The sequence below is a fragment of the Leuciscus leuciscus genome (assembly GCF_965113295.1).
Source record: "Leuciscus leuciscus genome assembly, chromosome: 19".
In the NCBI taxonomy this organism is placed as follows: domain Eukaryota; kingdom Metazoa; phylum Chordata; class Actinopteri; order Cypriniformes; family Leuciscidae; genus Leuciscus; species Leuciscus leuciscus.
The window spans coordinates 14,615,110-14,642,385 of NC_138743.1; the positions used below are offsets into that span (position 1 = coordinate 14,615,110).

General features: G+C 38.5%; 1 protein-coding gene across 1 annotated transcript; it reads left to right on the forward strand.

Moving 5' to 3' along the window:
- The first annotated feature begins 2,151 nt into the window (after nucleotides 1-2,151).
- cebpz (CCAAT enhancer binding protein zeta) lies at nucleotides 2,152-26,454 on the forward strand. Its single transcript, XM_082148458.1, has 15 exons — nucleotides 2,152-2,342; nucleotides 7,391-8,892; nucleotides 11,811-12,042; nucleotides 12,867-13,017; nucleotides 18,633-18,721; nucleotides 18,795-18,848; nucleotides 21,194-21,296; nucleotides 21,381-21,449; nucleotides 23,098-23,164; nucleotides 23,251-23,357; nucleotides 23,442-23,502; nucleotides 24,757-24,944; nucleotides 25,354-25,418; nucleotides 25,783-25,864; nucleotides 26,046-26,454. Exons 1-15 carry the CDS (start codon nucleotides 2,196-2,198, stop codon nucleotides 26,198-26,200), a joined length of 3,072 nt encoding a protein of 1,023 aa, XP_082004584.1. The 5' UTR covers nucleotides 2,152-2,195; the 3' UTR covers nucleotides 26,201-26,454.
- Nucleotides 26,455-27,276: the final 822 nt, after the last annotated feature.

Sequence of the window (27,276 nt, forward strand, 5' to 3'; positions counted from 1 at the left end):
GACATTTTCCGGTGAAAATTCTTATGTTGGTCATACTTCCAAAAAGTAGAATCTGTGATTGTGAATGACAGTATCCACACGAGCGCGGTGATTGCAGAAACATTGGATTCATCCGCGCTGTGCCATGCCGAGGCACAACGCGTAAAGTTGAAAATTACGCGAAAAACTGCAATTGCTGATTTCGAACAGAGATGGCGACAAAGAGGAAAAACTGTGGACTGTAGCTTTAAATTGGCATATTTTACTTAAATGTTATGGTTTTTGTTTAGCAACTGTAGCTGCCAGTCATTTGACCATTTGTAGATTTAAAAATCATCATGCTTTCCCCTGATATGGTTGAATCACGGAAGCTACAGTACACCAGTTATACTTTGCCAAGAGATTTATTATTTATACATGTGTCAGACATACGAGAGAAACAGGCATATGAGAGGTGGTCTTCATTCCAGATTTCTCTGTTCCCCATTCCTCTATCCTCTCACCCCATCATGCTAGCTGTAAATGGTTTCTCTGGGTTTATCCTCCCTCACCCCATCATCTCTATGTTTCTCCTTCCTCTCACCCCATCATTCCTTTATGTTTCTCTGAGGTGGTACAGTAAGATTGAGCTTATATACATCACTGAGCGACTTACAACTTCCTTGTAAGGTAGAAAGACATGTTGCTTGAGCTTTAAAAATGGAACGTTATGTCATGCTTACACATGGCGCAATCCACTTTCTATTAAGAAACTACCCTTGGTGTTTACATTTGCATCAGTGGAAACATCTCTGCTGCAGTGAACGTTGCATTGCACACATACCTCTAAGCAAAATATATAACTTTCCAGTTATATTATTATTATATTATTAAAATGTTTTGTTACTGTTTAATTACAGATTATATTTATAATTTTACATACATTTGTATGTAATTTAAGAAAACAGAAAAAATACTGTATGAAAAATACAGTAATAATTTTGTATAAAAATTTTAATTCCTGCAATTTATCATTAATGTCACAATACCTAAAATAACAGCTGCATTTTTAATTCACAAATATTATTTGTAATTTTACAGAGTTTTGAGTACAATTTAAAATGAAAGAAAACGAACGTCAAAAAACGAGTCATTTTATGTAAAATTAGGATTTTTTTATTTTTTTACAGTGGATGCTTTGCATTCATGTCAACTTCAAACCCACATGCTAAAACAGTTAGCTAAGTTATGACTGTTAGGGGTGGGGATAGTTGTAACAGTTCATTCAAAATGTTAAGTACTAACCCCTTATAACGATTCCAGTTATCAATCACATCCTCTGTTAAGAATTTTTTTTTTTTTTTTTTTTTTGTGCATTGAGGGATTTATGTGGTAAATATGTTTTCATTGTTTATGCACAGGTTTTCTTATCGGATAAAAACATTATCCACCTCAAGTGAGCACATGTGTTTTTGTTTTTTTGTACACATCATTGTTTGTTGTTATTCCAGCCAGGTGTTGATATTAATACGGCCTATATAAAACAAGCCCCTTGTAAATTAAAACCTCTGTCAGCAACTGATGAATTTTTCTGTTAATTTACATGACAAATGTTTACAGAGGGTGCTAAAATGGTAATAAAATGTAAAAAAAAAAAAAAAAAAAGAAGGGGGAAAAATATGGAGCGAATTATGTGCCATAATTAAACAAATAAATCCAGAATTTTGCAAACAAAATCGATCTACTTCACAAAGGAAAACTCGATCTGCTTTGCAAAGGAAAACTCGACTCGCAAACAAACAGAAAGCAATGTGCAATTAAGTACAAATGTCAGTTTGAGTGAAAATGCTGTGGAATAACAAATATGTATTGTGTTTTACAAATATAAATAAATGAGCCAAGATAATATTTCGCAAATAAATACAAACCATCTTGCATGTAACCTTTGAACAAATACCAAATCTAGTGCATACAAATGCATATCTGTCTGTTATGATTGTGTGACACTTGGCTCTTTATGAAGTAATAATGCTCTATGCAGTGGAATAGATCAGAACAACTCATTTACAGTAGGTGGCAGTATCCAGCTCGCTTGCAACGGCCAGTAAAACCCAGCGAAGAAGCAGCAGCACCAATCCAGTCCAGGCTTTTATTTTGATTTTTGAGGGACTTTTCTTGTGGATCGTGAGCGCACACGTGTTGCCGTGAGTCTACGCGGAAACGTGCGCCAGATCATCATGGAGGAACACGATCAGGAGGGCAACAACAGCATGGACACGAATAACGACCAGGAGTGTGAGGATGAAAACTGCGATCCCACCGAGGATGACAATAATGAAGAAGAGTTCTCACTGGATGATGTGTTGCGTTTGGGAGGGACAAAGGTGAGCTTTTAGCTTGTCTCCAACACACGTGTCTGTCATTCCTCTATGAAAGATTAAAACATGTTCACAGCGCGAATGTATTCTTCTTATATATATTCCTGAAATTCGAAGTCGAAGTTTCTTCAAATGAAGGCCTGTGACGTTGCAGCCACTTATATATATATATATATATATATATATATATATATATATATAAATTATCTGACAGATCTATACTAAAAGTAAACGAACAAAAACAAAAATTCTATACAGAAATTATACATGGGCTTAACGTTAATCTTCAAACACACATATTTAACGTTATGAAACATGTCAATAAACTGAACTCAGGTCTTTTATATCAGTGTGTCTTCACATGAACATGGTTCATGTTTTATATATTTCTTATGTATTTGTTTTTGTCTGAGAACAGAGAAAAGTTGCATACTAATCTGATAAAAACTAACTGTTTTATGAATTGTTCTTCTTCTCAATAAGTTGTTTTGAAAAGCAATCCAAAATGACTTGGACAATTTGTCAGAATAAAATAACTGTTCCAGTGATTGTACACATGCCAAATTAATAGGTAATCTGACATGGATCTCATTGATAATTCAGGACTGAATCAGTCTTGGATAAAATATGGCAAGTAAGCTATGCTATTTTGTTCTGAATGATTCTCACCACTTTATTTTGTAAACTCAATCTTTTTTTCTTTATAAGATGGAAAATAATTCTTTAGACATAGACCGTAACTATTTATTACAATTTATCTTTACGAAACTGAGGCCAGAAATAATTTGAACAAGAGATTGAACAACCTAGATCATGAGAGTAGAAAGCATAAAGAGCCTTTAATCAGCTGAACATGGTTTCAGTGATACCAAAATGAGAAAATGGTCAAAACCCAGCAAATTGACCAGTTGTTTGTTAAAGGAACACTCCTCCGTTTTTTTAAATAGGGCTTATTCACATTCTTTCATACATTTAGATAGGTGGGTAAATGCATTTTTGTCTCAGTGCATGCATTGTTTTAGTTTGACAGGGTCGGCGCTAGCTTAGTCTCGCATAGCTAGACCTTCAGACTGACGGCAGAAGGTCTGGACTCTATCGCAGCATTTCTTGGCCAAGGACCGCCCAAGAGGACGTTTGACTGACATGTAACACAACCAATCACAGTTTGTTTTGTACCGCGTCATATTTAGGGGCGTGACAATATAATGTTGATGTCCCTACAATAACAGACCGGCGTGCATCTAATAAATTATTCATTCAAGAACCTTGTGCAAGTTAACTGCATCAATGGAGCCGTGAACTTCACATACTTTTGAAAATACAGCGTTTAGTTGATCGTGGTAAGCGCTCATTGTCTCAGTTGTAAAAACAACGGCTTTCTTCTTCCACGAGGGGTTTTGGCGTCATGACATTTGTTTCCCGGCGGACCGAAAATAAACGCGACACTCGCGCCCCCCCGGAAATCCGATAAAATTCAACCAATCAGATGACGACTTCGACATTCCTGAAGTGTTTCCAGTTAAGTGTACCATATGCATCAGACGTTTAGCCAACGTTCCGTGGGCGTGACGTCTGAGGCTGAGACTAGCGCTAGCTTAGCTTAGCACAATGAATGGAATCCTTTGTTGCCAGCTAGCATGGCCTGAGTAAAAGTGATCAAAAAAATTTAAAAAACCCCACGTAATTACTTCTTGTGGCCTGCGTATTCACAACGAGTACAAATAGCGATGCAGATTAACACTAGGCGATTTCCTAGGCAGATACCGTATTTTCCGGACTATAAGTCGCTTCGGAGTATAAGTCGCATCAGTCAAAAAATGCGTCATGAAGAGGAAAAAAACATATATAAGTCGCACTGGACTATAAGTCGCGTTTATTTAGAAATTTATTTCACAAAATCCAAGACCAAGAACAGACATTTAATCTGGAAAGGCAAGTTATTCAACTACACAGAACAACAGGCTGAATAGGTGTCCGGTATGTTAACGCAACACATTAACAGTTATTCAGCTACACAATAGCGTAAAGAACATATACCTGGGAGGCTGAATAGGCTAAATTAACATAAGCCAGCGAGTCCAACAAGCAAGTTACCAGTAAACAAGTTCACCAAGCTCCCGCGATCTCATTCCACATCATTTTCTTCATCCTTGGTGTCGCTTTTGAACAACTCCGCCAACTAGAGCGCCCTCTCGCGGCTGTAGACGGTAATGTTTTCTCTTGGTTCATCTCAGTCTGAATTAATTTTGATATATAAGTCGCACCTGAATATAAGTCGCAGGACCAGCCAAACTATGAAAAAAAGTGCGACTTATAGTCCGGAAAATACGGTATTGACTTGGGACTAGGGATGGGCATTCGATTACATTTTCTTAGTCGATCGTCGCCGGGAGAATTAACGATCGACTATCGATTAATCATTAATATTTTTATATTGCTAAATGACTAAATGTAAATGTAAATGTATATTGAAATTCATTATTTCTTTAACTTTTTATAAATTAAAAATGCAATGAAAATACAAAAATACAGTTTTTTTGTCCTCGATGAGATCTTTATTACAAGAAGATCAACTTGTGGCAGTGAAACTGGACGTTCGGTAGACTTGAAGATTCCTGCGGTGCTCTAAACCAGCGGAACCTGCAGCTGAAAATACCCGCTCTGAGGGGACTGACGTTGCCGGGATGCACAGGTACCTCCGCGCTAAAATTAATTCCATTGCTTCAAGACTCACACTACGCAACGCAACCTGCATTAGTTTAATCGATAACAAATAAACGTGATCGACGAAATTCTTAACGATCAATTATCGATCGTCGATTAATCATGCCCATCCCTACTTGGGACTATATTAGGGGGAAGCACAGGCGAAGCACTGCTGCTTAGAAGCACTGCTACTTGGGCGCAGAGATATCACGCAACACATGAAATCCCACGACTTCCGTCAACATACCAGTGTGCATTGCACCGAGTATCTTCGCTTTTGGATTGTTTATTTTGAGAAGTTACAGCTACAGTTACAGCAAACATGGTAATTACCGGCGTAGCAAAAGGTTGTGAGAACAAGCAAAGGACATACACGAATGTAATGTTTCACAGAATTCCATCGAATGTGGAACTGAGAAATAAATGGCTAGCTACTCTGGATATCTGTACTTCAACAACTCTCTACAAAATTAAACAGTATCGTGTTTGCGAAGAGCATTTTGCACCGGAGGACTAAGTTATTTTGAAAAAATGGAATATGGGCTCAGAAAGATGGTAACGTTACTAAGTTACGTCTGAAACATACGGCTGTCTCATCCCGTCTATTTTCAAAGCACAGGCAGAACAAAGTGCACATGTAAGTTGTCTTTTATTATTCTTCCTTATGTTAATCTGTGTCTTTATTCGGTTGTAAGATAGATGCTGAGAAGCTGTATATAGACTACGGTTCAAATAACGTTAGCCTCCTCTAGTATAACCTCATGTTGAATTCAACCTGTTTAGCATGAACAACCAAACTAAAATAAAAATCGCTGTTATCGTTACCTGTAAAATGAAATGACTGAGGGCTAAGTTAGCTATTTCTCTCACCGAGTTAGCCTGGTTCTTTTGACTCAGGAGTTTTAGTACAACTACTATGAGGAGAAGGCTACAAGCAGTTTACTATACATGTGTCATGTTTAAAATAATCACTTACTCTGTGGACAGCTGTCCATTTGGTCTATTCGGCGTGGGGTGTTTTTTACAGTTCACTTTATCACACTGGAAAAAAAAATCGAGTACTGCTGGATGGATCAGCGCCGTGAAATCCTCGGTAGCTGTGACACAACTGCGGGCATGCTCATCTTGATCTGACGCGTTGAGCCTGGTCATCGACGGCAGTAACTTGTCCCACTCGCCACAGCACAGACACTATTTCAGTCGGCATATTCCCCCACATTCACACCACCAGTTCGTGTCGGCTCTCATCTTCATGTCCTCAGGCTGTTGAGCGATCGCAACCTCCGCCTGTCGTTCTATTTCCACTCATTTTCTGTAAACTCTTGTACATATAGGTATGGTTCTAGCTCACACAAAATCAGCCATGTTCATTGCCATTCATGTACTGTAGGAAAAATAGCCAGCTACTATTCACACCGGTATGTTGACGGAAGTCGTGGGATTTCATGCGTTGCGTGATATCTCTGCGCCCAAGTAGCAGTGCTTCGCCTAAGCAGCAGTGCTTCGCCTGTGCTTCCCCCTAATATAGTAGTCCCAAGTCAATATCTGCCTAGGAAATCGCCTAGTGTTAATCTGCATCGCTATTTGTACTCGTTGTGAATACGCAGGCCACAAGAAGTAATTACGTGGGGTTTTTTTTTTATCACTTTTACTCATGCCATGCTAGCTGGCAACAAAGGATTCCATTCATTATGCTAAGCTAAGCTAGCGCCGACCCTGTCAAACTAAAACAATGCATGCACTGAGACAAAAATGCATTTACCCACCTATCTAAATGTATGAAAGAATGTGAATAAGCCCTATTTCAAAAAACGGTGGAGTGTTCCTTTAATAACAACCTTACAAGAAAAAAATTTATGTAACCATAAAATCATAAAAATGTATTAAAAAACAATCTGCTGTAAATATTCATAATTCAACAACCTAAAAGAATTGTAAATTATTAGAGCAGCATCTAGAAGCATATAAATGTATAAGTAGAACCCTCATTCATAGTAAGTGCTTGTCCCTTTTCTAGATGTACATCTGTACACGTATATTTGTCTGGTTAGACTGATTAAAGCAGGAGTTATGATATTTACTCGCTCGTTTCTTTTTCAACTGCATTGCAATTCTGTTTTTCAGTTATATATACACAGTAGTCAACATTTGAAGTGGATCAAAACCTTTCATCAAATTTATACATGAATTTTTAACAATACCCATCTTGTCTAAGGACTTTTTTGATCCACTTCAAATGTTGACTACTGTATTTTTTTTCTCTCGACCCCTAATTTCCCACAAGTAATCAAGAATATGGTGAAATGTGTATTGTTTGTCTGATAAATCATGTTGTTGTGTCATCACAGGCCGATTATGTCATGCTGGCCAACGTTAGCGACTCGAACGAGCTCCTCAATGGTGGAAAGAAAAACGCAATTGATGATCTGGAGAAGGGAGAGCTGGAAGATTTCATTACAAAGCTGGGCATTCGTGCTTATGCAGGGCAACAAATCATTCCAGATGGACAGGATGAAAAGTCCTCGGAGCCAAGCAAAAAAGAAGGGAAAAAGGCAAAAAGCGGCAAATTGAAAGAGGATTCAAAGCCTGTTGTGAAAAATGCCATTAAACCCTCAACAGAAGAGCTCAAACAACCCCCTGTAAAATCTACACAACTTGAAAAAAAACAAAAAAAGCAAAAACAAAAGAGCACAAACGTGTTTGAGTTTTACCCACGGCAGACTCTTCTTCTCAAACCCGGGGGTAAGTGGTTTGATATGGAGTACACCTCCGAGAGCACGTCTGTACCTCAGAATGAGTCTCTGGTTGCTCAGTACAAGGCTTTGGCTCAGAAACTCTACGAGAATGAAACTGTCCTCTACAAAACCAAGAAGAACTTCCAGAAAGGTGCCAACTCCACATGGATGAAGAGCGTGGTGTCCACGGGGACTCTGACCGACAGGATGGCGGCGATGACCGTGTTAATTCAGGATGCTCCGATTCACGGTCTCCAGCACATCGAGAGCCTTGTGTCCCAGGTGAAAAAGAAAGGGAGTCGCAGACAAGGCCTTATGGCGTTGGATACTCTCAAAGAGCTGCTTCTCAGCGACCTTCTACCGAATAACCGCAAACTTTGGACTTTCTCCCAGCATCCTTTTGATCAGTTGGAGGAAAAAGCCAGTGGGAACAGGGACGCCCGGGACCGCAGGCTCATCCTGTGGTACTTTGAGCACCAGCTGAAGTTTCAGGTATCAGAGTTTGTCGTCGCACTGGACGCTATGGCTCACGATACGGTCCAGACCACCAAAATGCGATCGCTTGCCACTGCCTACGAGCTGCTGTGCAACCAGCCGGAGCAGGAGAAAGCGCTTCTGGTGCAGGTCGTCAACAAACTGGGTGATCCTGAATACAAAATCGCCTGCAAAGCCTCGCACCTGCTGGAAACCGTGATTCACAAACACCCCAACATGAAGATGGTTGTGTGCTGTGAGGTCGAGCGCCTCATGTTCAGGTCCAACATCAGTGCGAAGGCTCAGTACTACGCCGCATGCTTCCTGAACCAGGTCATCCTGAGTCACGAGGAAGCGGACCTCGCTGCCAGACTCATCACCATCTACTTCACATTCTTCAATGTGTGTGTTAAGAAGAAGGATATAGAGTCTAAAATGCTCAGCGCTCTGCTAACCGGAGTGAACCGAGCGTATCCATACGCCAAGAGTGGGGATGAGAATGTGTGCAAGCAGCTGGACACGCTTTTTAAAGTGGTCCACATCGTCAGATTTAACACGGCTGTCCAAGCCCTCATGCTGCTCTTTCAGGTCATGAACTCCCAGCAGACCATTTCAGATCGCTATTATGTAGCACTCTACAGGTAAACAAATGCTCATTATTCTTCTGATGAACGACTAAAAAGTTAACGGAATGAGTATCAGTAGGTGCACTGAATTTAAACCTTGGCTGAATCTGAAATTGCCCCCTATACCCTTAAATAGGGCATTATTTGAGGGGATGGCCATTTGTAGTGGTGTCCCAATCCATAGTGGACGTTATTGAGTGCACTTATTCAATCCCACATTGCACTGCAATAACGAGTGTACAACCAATGTACGCTCAATGGCTATCTGAAATCCCTCACTTCTTTTCATTCACTCCTTCAAGTGAACAGTATTAGTGCACTAACGTAGGGAATAATGTATGAGGGCCGATTTTGGATTCAGCCCTATTTTAAGTATACCAACATTTCAGTGCTTGGTACCAATCCCATTTAAATAATGTAAAGAAATAGGCTATTGATCACACAGCTTCATGCAATGAGTGCTCTTTAGAGAGCGAGCGTGTGCACATACGCACAAGCATGTTTTGAAATCAGCCACCTGTCGATCAGTGAGTTGTGTGTGTATATAACATGTACTGCATTTCAAACAGCATAAAAGATCCTTTTGTAAGATTTGTAAGGGAAAACACTCTTACAGGGGAATGTAAAGAGTTGGTACTACAGAAAGACATTACTGATATATAATAATTCTAGTATTGATTTGGTATTGAAGTGGCAGTACTTAGTTCTGACATCACTACATTGTGTTGCAAAGAATTGCAGAACAAAACTTAAATATATGGCTTTAATATTTCAAAATGATACAAGATGATACTGCTTTGCAGAAGCAATGGAAAAAAGGAATATTTGGCCGATTAACAAACGTCTTCTAATTTATATCTAATTTAATCTTCTAATCCCTAACACCATGTGGCTTTTTCATCTTTGATAAATGGGGTTAAAAGGATGGTGAATTGTAACTGACAAGCTCCAAAAATGTGCCATAAAATTAGTCAATATAAATTGTTTTAGTCCAAGTCTGAATTAATCTGATTGCTTGTTTACATAAGTGATATATCATATTTAAAAAAGAGAAGGAACTGCACGTATTGTCAATGCAGACTATCTAACTAAGTGAACAAGATTTGAGAAACACTTTTCCAATCATTTAGTCTGCATAAACTGTTAGCATTTTTGAGTGAAAAACCAACACCGTAGCATTTTTTCACTCTCAGATGAACATTATAGTATGGAAAATATGTATTTTACTAGGATCGGCTCAGCACAGATCTTTTTATTGCCTTTCTTTAAACTAGGGATGGGCATTCGATTACATTTTCTTAGTCGATCGTCGGGAGAATTAACGATCGACTATCGATTAATCATTAATATTTTTATATTGAAATTCATTATTTCTTTAACTTTTTATAAATTAAAAATGCAATGAAAATACAAAAATACAGTTTGTTTGTCCTCGATGAGATCTTTATTACAAGAAGATCAACTTGTGGCAGTGAAACTGGACGTTCGGTAGACTTGAAGATTCCTGCGGTGCTCTAAACCAGCGGAACCTGCAGCTGCGAGCCGGCGTTCTTAAACAGAGACCCATGGCCACTTCATCCGTTTTCTGTGATCGGATAGCTATCCGGTCGTGAAAAGACCAAATCTAAATGCCCTCCGAAACGCATTCGAGACGGATTTAAATCCGATCGCTCAAACCACTTCATAGTTTATATCTGAGACGCATTCCAGACGAAACTGGACAAGAGTAAATGCATCTGGTTGTTGAAACCACATATGCAAATTTGACTTATCCCAAAAATGATAAGAAATAAACGTGTGAGAGCGTGTTATAGGCTATATGTCATGTTAAATCCAGATATGACGACGCTACTTCAACACGCATCACCACAGATGAGCATCTATTCATCAAGCCAACTTGCAAACTATCGCAAATCAAAGTGAAAGTCATTCATCAACGCACAATCATCTTCATTAAAAGTAAAGAACCGAAATGATCTTACCAGGGCTGTTGCCGCAATATCTTGTTGCGGTCTTTGATTTAGAAATTTTCGCTGATGATCAATAAAATGCAGCTCATATAAGTTGCTTTCGATGACGTGCAACAATTTAAATATGCATATAGCGCGGGAATTCAAGATCGGATTTATATCCGTTTTGCAAAAACACATTTATGTGACCAGGTGTAAATGGAATCGTTTTGATAAATCAGATAGCTATCCGATCTGAGGAAACGCATGAAGTTCCCATAGAACTTCTGCACCAGTCTACTGATTTCTGTTGAGAAAGATAAGCATGTTGACATGATCTGGGATCAGACGCGACCGCAACCTGGTGACAGCCAGTCCAGCCGCCGAAAACACCCGCTCTGAGGGGACTGACGTTGCCGGGATGCGCAGGTACCTCCGCGCTAAAATTAATTCCATTGCTTCAAGACTCACACTACGCAACGCAACCTGCATTAGTTTAATCGATAACAAATAAACGTGATCGACGAAATTCTTAACGATCAATTATCGATCGTCGATTAATCATGCCCATCCCTACTTGAAACACACTATTATTGTATAAGCAAAATCCAATATCCGCTGAACCTCCAATATGTTGATATATTAATTTATGTATTAGTGCACAGTGCTTCTATACAAATTTAGATATTGAAAAAACGTCGTCTTGAGTATTTTAAACTTGCAGTTACCCTATTTTGCTGTTGAATGTGAGCTGCAGCCTGTTTAAGTGAAAGAATATGAGATTCATTCTTTTTTGATATTGTAGGAGTTTGCTATGGACACATGGTATTATTTTTGTGCAGGTATTCAAAAGTTATAAAGCCTTAAATTTGATTTTAGAAACACTGCAGAAACCCTGTTATATTTGCTGTATATTTACATGTCATTGGTAAATTGGCACAGAGAGCATTATGGTTCATGTCTCCATTTGTTTGCTCTCCACAGGAAATTGCTGGACCCAGGATTATTGTCATGCTCTAGAAAGAGTATGTTTCTCAATCTCTTGTATAAGTCTGTAAAAGCTGATATAGTGATCAGGCGGGTGAAGGCTTTTGTGAAAAGGTTACTTCAGGTCAGCTGTGAGCAGACCCCTGCCTTTATATGTGGTGCGCTATTCCTTGTGTCAGAGGTGATGAAGGACAAGCCAGGCCTCAAGTTACTGCTACAGGACGAGGGGGTAAGTCTACACACACACCCTCACAATCTACTGTGTAGTGTTTGCTCGGAGAGTTTCTTATTATATGAGGAGATCCCACCCTCTCATGTATTACCCACTGTACCACTGGAGAAAGTATGACTGTCAACATGAATACATGTGTGCCTTGAAGAACAGTAACATTATAGCCTTGGTGTCGTTGAAACGTTCTTGGAGTTGTTCTATTTAATCACAGTTTGAGGTAGCCTGGGTTTCCCCATGCTGCCTTGCGCACAGCGCGATTTTATTCACGCTGCTAGGCAGCCTGGATTCCATGGACCAGATTTTCGCCTCAGCGAGGGGACCAATCACAGAACGGGGAGGGAGCAGCAAGACGATGACGACGTCTATGCGACTGTCACCCCTAATAACGCTAACCTCTCGGATAAACTCTGTTTTTTTTTTTTGGTTGATAAAAACATGTCTGTAGAGTGTGTATATATACCTTCTTCCCTCATGTTTGTCTTGCACAAACGGCAATAGTCGCTGAACGCCATCGTGTACACATAAATCTCTGACCCATCGTCTTCTTCCTCGTCGAATTTCTGTCGCTCTATATCTGTCATCTGGTATAATTGAAACGATTGGCAATGAGCTACGTACAGGCGCATTTGATAGACATTCGTAGCACCCAATAAACGGCTCTGGGCATTCGTAAACCACGCCTCAAATACGAGAAAATGAACATGTGGTTCCCAGACCACGTCTCAATGAGACGAGGTCTGACATTAGCCAGGCTAAGTTTGAGGTATAGCATAAACATGAACCCATCACAGAGTTGTCTGTAAAAAAAGGTTTTTCTGCAGGATGACGAGGAAGAGGTGTATCAGGATCTCAAAGAGGAAAGCGATGATGAGGAGGGACCTGTGGATCCTGACAGGGAGGTACAAAAACAAAGCGCAAAACAATGCCAGATGAAGCCCACTGCATCATGGGTACATCATCAAAATTTGGAAGGTGAGCCTCATTCATAGGCCTGTAACTCTTAATGGACACACTGAAGCTCGAGTCGCCATTGGCTAGTACATTTGTTTTATTTTACTCGCCGGACTTTTTACATTTTATACAAGAACAATGCAAATGCAAATTCTATGTAAATGTAATATGAAATAATATTATTAAAGACAAGCAAACAGTGTGTAATAAATTAAGAACAAATAATTAAACCACAAGCAATAGCACAAATAAACACAATAGAACAAAGATACAAATTAAATAAACAGTGCTTTTCAGGTAGTTCGATACAGATTAGGTACAGAAAGTGACAGTTCTGCCAACTCTTGGCCATCAGGCAGTCCTTATTGTCGAGCCCTGCATTTAGATCTTTTATTTTTTAAAGGAACCGTATGTAAGAAATGTATTTCAATTAATCATAAAATGGCCCTGATATGTCACTAGACATTAAGAAATCATGTTCATTTCAAATACTGACAAAAGTAGTCCGGTCAGGATATTGTCATTTAAAGGTCCCATTGCATGGATTATTTTATTATTTTAGAATGTTTCCTGGGGTGCCCTTATAATGTTAGTATGTTTTTTAGATCAAAAGTTGTTATCATTTAGAAATAAAAGGCATATTTCCTAGCCGGATTTCATCCTCTGATTTGAACGCTCTGATTGAAGAGGCGTGTCTGCTGTGAGACTTCAGTGTAAACTGATTGTGTAAACTGCTGTGATTGGCTGACATGCTTGCATATGAAACATCTAGCATTACATGTGGAACTATCTAGAAAACTTTTACTATTACAGCTATTATACGTTTTTACTATTACAGCTATCGGGATTAATGAATCGTGAGAAGTTTAAGTATTTAGATCTATTCCCATCACATAAAAGGTTGCAGTGATGAGCATTGAGCAGATAACAGTCTGTTGATCGCGTGAAAAAAGATCTTATCATTGCAACGCAGTTTCTGTACTCTCATTAATGCTTTCACCAATGTAAACATGAGGTAAGTACAGTAAGAGCTTCGTTGTGCAGTGTAACAGCGTCATTGATTTCACAACGAGTTTTGGCAAGTGTCCAGATAAACTCGCGCTGTGTGATTGACAGCTTGGGCGATTGGAAAGGGATTGTTCTTTGATCGGTTTCTGTATATATATTAATCACAGTTTAAGTAAGATTATTGTCATCCTACTAAGAGAAACGATGTGAAGTTGATCGCTACTTCCGTAGTAAATCACTGCTTACCGCTTGCTGCAATATAGTTGGAATCGCCCCCTTCAGTATGAGACGCTGAGAGAAGCCTGCTTGATATTGTCCCAGGTTAGAAAAACAGTCCGTGGTGAACTGGGCAGAGCAAACTAACAACTTCGAATTAAACTGTTGCGGTATCCGATCATAGATAAACATCAACCACGCCTGTTGACATTTGACAGTTGACTGCGCAGTTCCGCCTGGCATTGAACATGGGTTGGCATATGCACATTTTTGGAGGCGTGCATATTAATGATCCCGACTGTTGCGTCACAGTCGGTGTTATGTGGAGATTCGTTGCTGACGATCACGAAGAGACAGGGAGAGTGCACATTGTAGCTACTTACATCTACTGTGTTTACGCCACGGGAATACTCGGCTTGGCATTTTGAAATATTTCTATGTTTATTTGGCCGTTCAGGCGCGCAACCGAAGACAAAGACTACTTGACCATGTTGCACTCGGAGCGCGCGCGCACCATCCTCTGTCAGTAGAATTCAGTTCTCTTTCGCGACTTATCGTGCTTTTAATATTTCTTTTCAATAGCACATCCTGCTCTTTTCTTTCTCATTCATGTTTTGTTATGAACTTTACATAATCGTCAACTGAAATCTGTGCGGATTATCAACAATACGATACATTTATAGGACATAAAGGGTCTCTGCGGCAAAAGTGAAAGTACCAGCGGCCAACGGGTGAAATGTTTCTCTTTGCACAGCAAAGCACCCGTTTCAATAAAAGGATATATTAAAGTTTATAAAGCCTACTTTTACATTTTCATTGCTGTTTTAAAATGAATTTCGCCATCACCTTAAACAAGCTGCTCTGCTTGAATCCCAGTGCAGGAGCTGTAACTGTTAAGTTAGGTTACCACAGAAACGTAAGCGTTTGGTTGATTGCTGTGGTGACTCGTGACACTCGCGAACAGCACTGAACACACACATCTTCATTTTTTTTATCGTTTGTTGGTAAAGGGTGAGAGACCTTGCGAGCCACACGAGCCATAGGTTCCCGACCACTGGTGTACACACGAAAACGAACTGCCGTGAGACTGGGCTGGTCTGACAGGGTGGGGGGCGTGGCATCACGATGGTGGCTCTCCATCGTGATGTCGGTCAGCCATCACGATGGACGATGATATCGTCCATCGGCACAACCCTACATTATTGTCTCACGAGATCTGATGCGATATTTTGGCTGTCGTGGACGGTCATTTTAATAATGCAAATGAGGGGCGCGTTGATTGGTGGCAGGAAGGAGGGGGGTTGACACCGCAGGTAACTTCAGCATATCATTCCAAAATGACATCATGGCGCAAGTTGTGAATGAACCCGACCTGGCCGCGACCTACGGAATTCAACCGTATGCACGAGCCAGACTCTGAACCTGAGCTGGAAAGGGAAGATGAAGAGTCGATGGAAGGACGTCTACATCAAGATGTCTCTGAATGGTAAAGACAATAATTTTGACTGAGACATACATTATACCTTTTATTTAATGTAGATTACATTAACGGAGATGTAGTCTACTTTTTTTTATCAGCTTACAGTGGTTATTGAGATCAACGTTTGCTATCATGTGGTGTTTTTGCCTTGTTTCACGTTGTGGTTTTTTAGACATTCAAATTTGTGAACGATTCCGGCGTAAAATGATTAGCACAGACACCTAACGTTAAGCCAGTGGGAAGGGTTGTAGGAACCGCGTCATTAAAAATGAATTTAATCCTCTGGTCCCTGACAGCTTGGTCCGTTCTTGGGAGAGAAAACACATTTAAGTTACATGTTGATTCTGGCAGTCAACAACAGAGCAACTCACGTGTGCACTACGTTTCTGCATCTTTTGCGACTGAATATGAGGGGGAGAGGGGCAGGGCGGGCTTCCTGCAGCATAGGTCTGCGGTGTCCATATATGGTATATCCTGCCCCGTCTTGACGTCAAGTCGGGGCAGAAATTAAAATCTCGTATTTGAGTGCGCGTGCACGTGGGCTGGTTTACGAACCCAGGGGTAAACAAACGCTTCACTTTTAAATATCGGCTTCCCGGCCAGTGTATAATCGTTAGGCAATCATAACATACATTGATTCTCGTGGAAAAGTGAAAATTACAGGTCATGACTCCTTTAAAACAAGAATAAATCAACTTGTCAACTTATTGTAAGGCTTACATTGTCAATTGCGCTCGCTCCTGTTGCGTGTCCTCAGTCTGGCAACCTGTGTGAGCATCGAGTCTGAAGAGGTGGGTACGGGGAAAAACCCTTTTCAATCGCTAGCTGTCAATATTACATACTGCACATTTAATAATAATAATAATTCGTTACATTTATATAGCGCTTTTTCTGAGACCTCAAAGCGCTTTACATAGAAGGGGGGAATCTCCTCAACCACCACCAATGTGTAGTAGGGGTGACCCCGAATAGTCGAAGATTCGATGCTTCGATAGGAGGAGCCTGATTCGACTACCGATCTCACGGTCGAATCTTCGCAGAGGTGTTATGAAACGAGGATCATGCCACTTTGGCTATATGAGGGGCGCTCAATGTCTGATTTCACATAGAACTAGCTTTTATGTCAATACGTTAATATTCAGCCTATTATGATAATGCTGTAGGCCTATATACAAATGTGCAAAGAAAGAAGCTTTTAATAAATATTTTTTAACGTGCGTGAATAAATCCAAACACCCCGTGACAGATTTAAGTTTCACTTTCAATCCGTGACCGACAGAGGAGCGTCTTCGCGGCAAGGATTTAAATCTTTAACAATGTCTGGGATAAGAAAATCTAAAGTGTGGATGTACACCATCAGAAAGGATATTCTCCAAGGCTGGATTTAGCATCAGGAAAAACCATGATCGCACTTCTGCCGGCCAACGTTAACATGTTTCACGCAAAGACTGGGTTTCACGAGAATGTATTTTATCCGTGCGCACAATTTGAAAAGACTCCAACGGACAGAAGAGTGAAAGACTTTCAGGATTTGTTCTCTCGATCAGGTAGGGTACAAGTGATTTCAAAACTTTTCAGCCGGTTCTAATTTTATTTTTGGATGCTGTGAACATTTTTAGCTAAAAAGACTGCCTCTCCAGTTTAGCATTTATTGTTGTTTCTGCAGTTAAAAAGACAAAGTTGAAAATTCTGTCTACTATCGTTATTTTAATAATTTCTTATTTTTATTTTATTTGTTAATCTGTCAGGGTTATCTAATCTAACTATTTGTGGCTTGTGTTTTGAATATGTTCCCCTGCACTTTAGGCATTTTGCACACATTTGCTCCTCATCCTGTGACTTGATTCTGATTTATTTCGTTTTGTATTTTTATTTATTAGAAAGGTATATTCTGTTCTAATTTAATTTAGTAAATTAATTGTTTATTATTTCGGTGCATCGATGTTATGCTGTAGGCTGGCCTGCTCGCACAGGTAATTTAGCCGATTTAATTTGATTTGCATGTGAAATGCAAATCTGCAGTGTGGCCTTTCTGGATTTATTTATGTTATATCTTAGTTTTATTGATCAAAAATGTTTTTATACATTTTCTTCTATATCTTTGTGTGATTTTCTGTACATCGCGGCTTTGAAACGTTAAAGCCCCGCCCCCAGCCCCACCCCCATACACATGATTCGACTATTAGTCGACTATAGGCAAGACATGACGATTCTGATTCGACTATGAAAATCCATAGTCGGGCACAGCCCTAATGTGTAGCATCCACTTGGATGATGCGACGGCAGCCATATTGCGCCAGAACGCCCACCACACCAGCTTACTGGTGGAGAGGAGACAGAGCGATGAAGCCAATCAGTGTATATAGGGATGATTAGCAGGCCATGATGGACAGAGGCCAAGGGGCAAATTAGGCCAGGATGCCGGGGTTACACCCCTACTCTTTTTCGAAGGACATCCTGGGATTTTTAATGACCACAGAGAGTCAGGACCTCGGTTTAACGTCTCATCCGAAGGACGGTGCTCTTTTGACAGTATAGTGTCCCCGTCACTATACTGGGGCGTTAGGACCCACACAGACCACAGGGTGAGCACCCCCTGCTGGCCTTACTAACACCTCTTCCAGCAGCAACCTGGTTTTTCCCAGGAGGTCTCCCATCCAGGTACTAACCAGGCTCAGCCCTGCTTAGCTTCAGTGGGCAACCAGTCTTGGGCAACAGGGTGATATGGCTGCTAGCGTTAAGCCACGTTGAGAGTTTTTGGACATTAGAATGTCACTATTGAGAATAAAAAGAGTAAAATCAGCAAGCGCGAGTATCATATTTACCTTCATGCAGTGTGTCTTCCATTAAAAATTTGTTTCGTCAATTTGTCTCCACATGCCACTGTTCTCTTATGGGCCTTTTTCTTTATTTTAAACCCTTCATGCTTCAGGTGGTGTAAAAAAGGAGATATATGACCCCATGAACAGAAACCCTTTGTACTGCGGGGCCGATCACACGGCCCTCTGGGAACTGCAGAAGGTACCAAGACAAACACTATTTTTCTATTCTCATTACTGTGATTTGTGCTCTGACGTCATGCTCTGTCTTTCAGCTCTCCCTTCATTTCCATCCATCCGTGGCTCTTTTTGCTAAGACTCTATTGCAGGTAACAACTTTCAACTTGTAACAACTTGTTTAAAGTCACCCTTAAAATGCTCCCTATTCACTCTCTTGGTACACACTCCTGGTGTTATTATGAATAATTTACCATTGCATGAAAAAAAAAGTTTGTCTTTTGTAACCTTTCATCCAAATGTAGAAACTTACTCCACCTCGAAAATGCATCCAGTGTAGACAGCATCACTGGTTATAATGGGTTCTGTTGTCGCATCGCTCATGTCTAATGTAAACACGCCGATAGATGCCAACAAACAACTTTTCATTTTAAGAGTGTACAGAGACGAGAGCCTGTTCCAGATTCTTTCTCTGCTATTCACTGTTGCTTGGCAAAATAGTGTGTGAGTGCCACCTAGTCAGTTCAATGACACCGGTGGCTCCGGGCACATGACCAATGTTTGGCCAGTTTTTTTTTTTTTTTGCAGTGCGACAGAAAAGATCTAAAGATCCCTCCTTGTAAAAATTTTTTTTTATTGACTGCATTCAAATGTTTATGTCAGACGCAAATAACAGCGAATGAATTCATTCAAATTAAAATGTTTATCATAGGGAATATTTGTCTTGTTATAAACAGGCCTTAGACCTCATTCATACAGAACTCTTTTTTGCATTCCACTGTGCTACATTTCTATTGTTTTTCAATGTAAATGCTAGAAAACATGCTAGAGGGACGTTTTCTGCGCTCAAGTCGAAATAAGTTCAACTTTTAAAAACACGTTTCTAGACCTTGCGCATAAGTCAAATCAAGTCCCCTTTATTGATATAGCCTTTACACAATACAGATTGTTTCAAAGCTTCTTTACAGTGATAAACAGGGAAATAATGATTCAATAATGCAATCTGATTTCAATTCTGATTAGCAGGGCTTGAACTATGCAACTTTTTAATAGATTTCCCTCTGGAATATTCCACTTTGGAAACTGTAGACTTACACACGCACACACACATTAAAGTATCTCCCGCTATGAGAAGACTTTCTTTGACGGGGAATGGCCTTAAAATTAAAGGTGAATGACGCTGACAGAGGTCACTCATACTTCATTAAATAAATAATAAACTGTTACTTTTGCTTAAATACATAATACATTAAACTGTTTTGACAGTATATTGATTATGTAGCTAAGGGTGTTGAGCAGAGTTACGCACAGTGATACAGACCGGTGAATCGGTCATAGCCATGCATCATAAATAAAACAGCTATTGACCAATCAGCATTAAGGACTGGAACGATCCATTTTATAAATACTTATATAACACAGTACAATTTATACAGTACAAGTTTTGTCATTTTATTTCTCATTCAAACCAGTTGTAGTTACTGGTTCAGTTATTTTATTGCTATTAAACCATGTTAAATGCATAAAACTCAAAGTAAAATATTGGTTATCTATATCGACCACAACAAACAATGAAATATTGACATCAGCTCAGAATTTCCATATCACTGCATCCCTGTATAATCGGTGCATCCCCACTGCAATAATTTACATTTGAGAAAGAAAAAAAATCTCAGTTTTCAGTTTATGCATTTCATTATTGTAAAAGGGAAAGAATGTTTTTCCTGGTGAGTTTGTGTTATGGATGCCACTACACACTGATTAAGTGCTGTCCTTCAAGTAACGTGTATTTAAGCTATTCTGAAAAATTGCGGATATCCATGTGATATTCTCAGCACTATGCAGTAGAAATGTTTTAATAAAAGATTTTCCTGGTAATTTTTACATTTTATTAAGGTAATTCTAATAGATGTTATGCAAAACTCCAACCTGTGTGGATATAAAATGTATTCTTTCAGGGTATCAGAAGCAGTATTCTATTTAATTACTGTAGGAATGTAGAAAAATATATAGCTGACAAGTAACTGTGTGTCTGTCTGTCTAACTGAAAACGTCTGAGCTTCAATGTTTTTAAACAACAGGCTTTTTCTTCAGAGCTTGTCTTGACATACATTTTCATTTATTTATTTGGTCACTCTTTATGAGTAGTGGTGTCTTTAACTACTATGTACTTAAATAAAAATTAAAAAACAAGTACAATGTACTTATTGTGTTGATGTTGTAATGTAAAACACTATTGAGGTGGGATATGGGTTTAGGACGGGTTTGGTGGTGTTAAAATGTAAGGAAAAGGTCAATCATTATTTGTAATTACAGAAATTAATTGGAGCTTTAATTACATGCAGGTAGTTATAATAGTAATTATAATAATAATATAGGTTAAATTTTAAACATGTATGTACACAAGAAGTGCATTGTATCAAATTTTTAATTTAAATGTTAGTACATAGAAGTTAAAGACATCTAATATAAAGTGGGACCTTCATTTGACCCCCAGGGAGAGTTCATTCTGTACACGGGGGATCCGCTTCAGGACTTCACACTTATCCGATTCTTAGATCGCTTTGTGTATAGGAATCCAAAGCAAATGAAGGGAAAACGTAAGCAAACTCAACAAAATTACAATTTAAGCTCTTGAACTGGTGACTTTATTCATTTTGCTAAATCTATTCTTTGTATTCTAGAAAACACAGATGCTACGCTGATGCAGCCGAAGTACAGGAGGGCGCTCAGCAATGTAAAGTCATTACCTGGTGAGTCCTGCATTGTTGTGGTTGACAGGTCAAGTAAATTAACTTCCCTGTAGTGTTTTTTTTATTTTTATTTTTAATTTTTTGTTAAATAATGGAACTATGGACATTTATTAAACATAAAGGCAATTTAATCATAAAATGACTATTGTTTTGCATTTATAAATGCTGTTACTTATAATATTACATGTTTTTTTTTCTTGTAAATGCACATTTGACAGTAAAGCACTGAGCTTGAGTTAAGATGCAGATAAAATTAACTTTTAACAACCTAATTTTTATAGGGGGAAAAAATGAATATTCTGCTCTTATTAAATGTACCATTGTTCTCCTATAGTATCATACTGAACTGACAGGCAGCTTCAGTGATTATAAAAGGAGCGCTCTGTGTAATTCTTCACGATTTGAAGTTTTTGTTTTTCATGACACTACTTTTCCTACTTCATACTTCAGAACAAAAAGTGTCAAACTTTGACAAATTTATTTCTTGATGATTTGGTATTTTATGATAGGGATTTCATAACATCTCAATATAAATGTAAAGCCAAATGTGTGAAAATAAACTATTAGGGAGTGGAAATGGCAAAAAAAAAGTCGATACATGCTCCTATGCTGCCATCTACTGGTTATAATGGTAATTTCGTGGTTTTTTTTGTTGTTTTTTTTATAAAAGTGTTTGTTTGCCACGTGTTAGTGCTCCTACCTCTTAATTTTTTATTTTAATCTTTGATGGATGAACAAATACTGTTTTTGGTTCTGACAGTAAAAATAACATTTAAACTGGATAATATTTACAGCTTTGAAGTGCTGGAAGAAGTGTTAAGCAGTTGAAAGTCTTTGAAAAGTGCTTGAATTTCACTCTTAAAAGGTTGTAGGAACCCTGAAATGAAAAATGTATAAACATTTGACTATTTCTGTTTCTATTGTTACAGCCAGCCTTGCTACATTAAACCCATGGTGAATGTTGGTGATTTGTGGATTGAAACACCTATTGTTAGTTCAGGGCACATTGCTTCTCCTGGTCTTCAAGACAGCACTGTTTGATCTGATATAGTTTATAACAGAGAATTCTGCGCTGAATTTGAACGTTCCTCTCTATATCTCACAGCGATGTTATTAATACTGTGGTGAATTCAAATGCTTACTCACTGAATGTCCCAGCGTTGCATAGTAACTGTCACGTGATCGAGACCGGCCCACGATTACCTGTTCTGAGGTCACGCTTTTTTCTTCTCTTTGAAGAGAAGCGCAGTTTAGTTCTGCTTTTGTTTCGTTTGCCATTTGATGTTTCTCATATGCAACAGAAATGGCAACTCTTAGCGGTTGGGCAATGTGGTGGTGACACCAGTGTGACCTCTAACAAAATTTTGTTGCACCTGCTAGAAAAAAGATCACAAATTGCGACCATTTGGCCCCAGTCTAAGCCCTGCAATGAACCATTTCTAATGAAGGTTGAAGTAATGAAGCCAATAAATGTTTGATGAACAGAACTTCTCCTAACGTTTCTATAATGCATTGAACTTTTGGACCTTATTTGTAGATAAATTTGCTTTGTAATTTTAGATCTAAAACTTGTGTACATTTTGTGTATTATTTTAAGTTGTATGGTGGGTCATGAACAACAACACAATTTTTTTTTTTTTTTGTACAGTTAACTGTGATGAATATCTGGCCAAAGAGGAGAGTCAGATACCTGTGGATGAGGTGTTCTTCTACAGGTTAGTAGAAGCTTCAAGCAAATACAAAAGACTGTTACTTAAGAGTGGATGAAAACAATGTAACTTTGCTGTCATGTGTCATTCAGGTACTTTAAGAAGCGCGATGCAGAGAAACGGTGGAAAAGGCCAAACCGAAAGGAAGACAATGAGAGTGTGGAGGACGTTGACGATGATGAATTTGATCGGGTTCTTGGTAGGCCCTGAAATCAAAACCATTCAGCATTATACTTTTGATCTTCCTATTGTGAGTAACCTGCCCAAAATTTTGTCTCCTCAGATGCTTTTGAAGGAGACAGCTTTTTCACTGAGTTCAAGGATGATGATTTGGACTTTGCAAGGTATGTTCAGTGCTGTTTACACTTCTTATCCAAAGAAGAAAACATTATCAAATGGATAATCAGAAATTATCCATTTTTGATAATTGACCACGAGTTGAGGTTTCCGGTATTTTGCTGCTGATGTGTAGGGTTGTGCGATTAATGCGCTAGCTGCCCACCCCATAAGCAGGCCGTCAAAAAAACGCGTCTCTGTAGGCAGCCTAGGCTCTGAGATCTGCACACAAAAACAATTGGTTTCACCAACCACTCAAAACCAAAATAAATAGTGTTCCAACCAATCACCGACAGGGGGTGGGTGTTGTGAGGTTTTGCACTCGTGACTCCGACTTCGCGTGCAGCCGTGCATGAGCGCAAAACCTCACAACACTATTAAGGAACATTATAGTAATAGTTTGAACACTATTTATTTTGGTTTTGAGTGGTTGGTGAAACCAATTGTTTTTGTGTGCAGATCTCAGAGCCTAGGCTGCTTACAGAGACGCTTTTTTTGACGGCCTGCTTATGCGGCGGGCAGCTAGTGGATCGTTAGGAAAGATTAGATGAATGTGATCATTTATGTTTGGGCCTTTTTTGGGCCTGAAATCGCTGATACAACCTTTAAGTGTGCAGTCAAAGAAACAATATCAACAACAACAATTTTTTAATTCTAAATGTTTTTCTGAGGGGAGTAGGGGTGTAACAATATATCGTGTCACAATATATCACAATACAAAAATGCAACAATATGTATCGTGGATAGTGACAATATGTATTGTGTATAGTTCACCCAAAATAAAAATTAATGGGTGAGAAAAAAAATTTGTTTTCAAAGTTTTAATGTCAGTACTACATTAAACTATTATATATAATGTTGAATATAATGTATAATAATGCAATGGGGGAATATTTGTGTAAAAAGTGGCCTACATTATTTTAAATATATCTAGTCCGTGACAGAGATCAAGCATATTCGTCTAAAATAATTATTTTTTCAGCTTCAGAATCATGAATATTGTTATTCTGGTGTCTCTATTGTCCTGTGCTTTGGGTTTCAGCACCAAGTCCAAGCCTATTCATTTACACACACAATTTAATATCAAATTTAGCATTTTAAATCAACAGTTTATTTTCTGTTATTTTTGTATTCCAAAGCTGTGGTGATATTTTGTTGTGTTAGTGAATATATTCTTTTGCACAAATCGTTGTAAATGATCTTAAAATCTTTATCCAGTAATGTTAATAGCAGTTAACTTGGCCAAACGATCTTTGTTGCAGCAATGTGACGCCTAAGTCCAAGAAAGGTGAAGATCCAGAAGACTCTGATGTCTCTGACTCTAACGATGACCTTGATGATGAGGAGGTCTCTCTGGGCAGTATGGAGGATTTTGAAGATGAGTTGGAGGATGAAGGTGGAGAGTTCATGGACACAGAAGATGCTGATGATGATGATGATGATGAAGCAGGTGTGTCAAAACAGCAATTTTCATTATCAAGCTTATTAGTATGATTTTGTCATTTCAAAGATAATGCAAAATTAGAAGAAATGGAAACGATTTCCATTGGAAATCTAAGAAAGAAAAAGGTAATTGTATCAGCTGGATGACTGGCCCTGGTAAAGAATCGCTTTTTTTGGTGAATATCACACAACCTGGTGAAATCCTTCTTCATTATATCCATTGGGCATGGTAACTGGTCTATACAGCTATGTTTTCAGTATTTCAGAGCAGTAAATTTGAAGCAGATGCAACTCTACACAAACTCTCATTACTGTATATAATGTAATAGTGTTTTTGTGAGATTTACCCTTATGTTTTTTCCTTATCAACTGAATCAGCTTTTTTCTCTTGTGTGTGTGATTCCATCGTCCCAAAGGCACTCAACCTGTAAAGAAAAAGAAAAGAACAAAGGACCAAGCAGTGTTTGCATCAGCTGAAGAGGTAGATGGTTTATGGGTTAAATACAAGATCCATAGAAGTATTTTTGATATGCTCAATGTTTTTCTTGTTTGTTTGATTTTTAAACTAAATTAAATCAATATTTGATGTGACCACCCCTTGCCTTTTAAACCTTCTTTAATTCTTAGGTACACTTACACAGTTAAACAGCAGGAATGTTCCAATCTTTTTTATATGACACAGACAGCTTGCTAATATATGGAAGGGCTTAACCGTAACCTTTAAAAAACCAGTTTACAGTTTAAATAATTATTAGTGAATTAGATGTGCACCTAGTTCAGAAGAAAGGAGATTTTAAGCACCTTTCTAATGCAGCTGAATGAACCGGAAATGTCTTTCTAAACAGTTTGGGTGTTTGCTGGAAGAAAACGCAGGCTTGAAGTTTGAAAACACTGGCATGAATGCAATGGCCAATACAGACAAAGCCGGTGAGTGCTGATAATAGATATTTTTGTTTTCCAGTGAAAAGAATTTTGATATACAATTAAAATGCTTAATATCATTCCTGCATAAACTGTTTCTGTGAGTGACATCTATTGAAAGAAACTACAGACTTGCTGCTTTTGTGCAATGAAATTTTTCCTGATTTCCCTGTGTCTCTTTCATCAGATGTTAAGCAGCTGAAGTGGGAAGTTCAACGGAATGACTGGATCCTTGGGAGAGATGTCCAAACTCTCAGGAGGAAAAAGGCCACATTCAACAAGAGAAAGTTTGGAGTAACCAAAAAGCATCAGAGTGTCAATAGGAAGAAAATAAAAACTTAAGTCTTTAATTTCTTCTCCAGCTTGATGGACCAGACCTCCTAAACTGCTTCACGGATACATGAACCATGCCCACTGACTGAACCTGTAATATATGGGACAGGGACGAATGCTATTCCATGTTTCTATTATATTATAGCTTAAGCGGTTTAGTCAATATTGGCTGTTTCACACGTGTTGTATTAAATCCAGGGTTCCTATATTCTTTGGAAAATGCTTGATTCTGTTATGCTTTAAACATTTTATATTTTAACATCTCCCTTGAAAATGCTTGTTGTTTTTTCTTTTCTTTTTACAATAAATACAACTAACCTGGAAACAAAAGAAAAAACTAATTAGATCAGGGTTTCTGCAGGTCTTAAAAAGGTATTAAATCAGAGCACAAGTAATGGCATTAAATATAGCATGCACTGAAAAAAAAAATTATGTTCCTTACAATGTCTTGTTTTCAAGTACTAATATCCTTAGAAAGCAAGACAGAACGTCGTTATTTAGCTTTTTTAAGAATTAAAGATGAAATTAATTGTTTACATGTAAAACAGAGCAAATGTCAGTTTAATTTGAGCTTTGAACTGGTTTGATTTGTCTGAGCCCATTGGCAGATATTTGTTCTCACTGTAATCATAAACTCTTCATTTTGGTCAGTTTCACAGAAAAAGTAGACCTCTTAAATCATATTGCTTCTCAAGTAAATGCATCTGGATTTAAGAATCTTTCGAAATTAGAAATTTGGAAAACAAGTCAAATACTGAACACCAAGAATATAATGAGTAATATAACAAACAGTATAATGAGAAGGTACAGTAAACATGTCCATATTCTAGTGGTTGGGAAGCTTTTTTGTAAAACCATTTAAAAAGTAATAGCTGTACTTTGAAACTTTAAATTGTGTACAAAAACAACTTGTGTTCTCCCTAGATATTACATTTAGAGAACACATCGACAATTTGTGTTTCCTTCACTTTATTCCTTACATTTGGAGAGAGTCAAGTCACTTATTTATATAGCAACTTTTATATAATACAGTAAAAGTAAAGCTATAAAGCTGCTCTACAGAAGACAACTGTCATTATTCAGCT